The sequence below is a fragment of the Geospiza fortis genome, unplaced genomic scaffold (genome assembly GCF_000277835.1).
Source record: "Geospiza fortis unplaced genomic scaffold, GeoFor_1.0 scaffold381, whole genome shotgun sequence".
NCBI classification, from domain to species: Eukaryota; Metazoa; Chordata; class Aves; order Passeriformes; family Thraupidae; genus Geospiza; species Geospiza fortis.
Window position 1 is genome coordinate 2,281,730 of NW_005054348.1, and position 348 is coordinate 2,282,077.

The 348-nt window shown below is 72.1% G+C and overlaps 1 protein-coding gene across 1 annotated transcript in view; it reads left to right on the top strand.

The window, feature by feature from the left end:
* Positions 1 to 4: 4 nt before the first annotated feature.
* Positions 5 to 348, top strand: part of IRF2BP2 (interferon regulatory factor 2 binding protein 2) — a gene marked incomplete at its 5' end in the record, with an annotated part of 2,228 nt that continues 1,884 nt past the window's right edge. The window contains 1 exon segment of the mRNA XM_031058760.1: positions 5 to 348. Within this exon segment, the coding sequence (XP_030914620.1) occupies positions 5 to 348 (344 nt within the window).

Genomic DNA, 348 nt, shown 5'->3' on the forward strand with positions numbered 1-348 from the left:
GTGACTGCGCTGCCTTCTTCCCCTCCTCCTCCCCCCCTCCTCTGCCTCTGCAGGGGCCCGGGCCGCCCGGAAGAGGAAGCCTTCCCCCGAGCCCGAGGGCGAGGCTGGACCCCCGAAGATCAACGGGGAGGTGCAGCCCTGGCTGCCCACCCCGTCGGAAGGGATGAAGCTGCCGCTGACGGCCACCCCCTTCATGTCGCCCCCGCCGCCCACCGCCTCGCCCCACTCCAACCCGACCACGCCGCCCGAGGCGGCACAGAACGGCCAGTCCCCCACGGCCACCCTCATTCTGGTGGCGGACAATGCCGGGGGCAACCACGCCTCCAAAGACGCCCAACACGTCCCCTC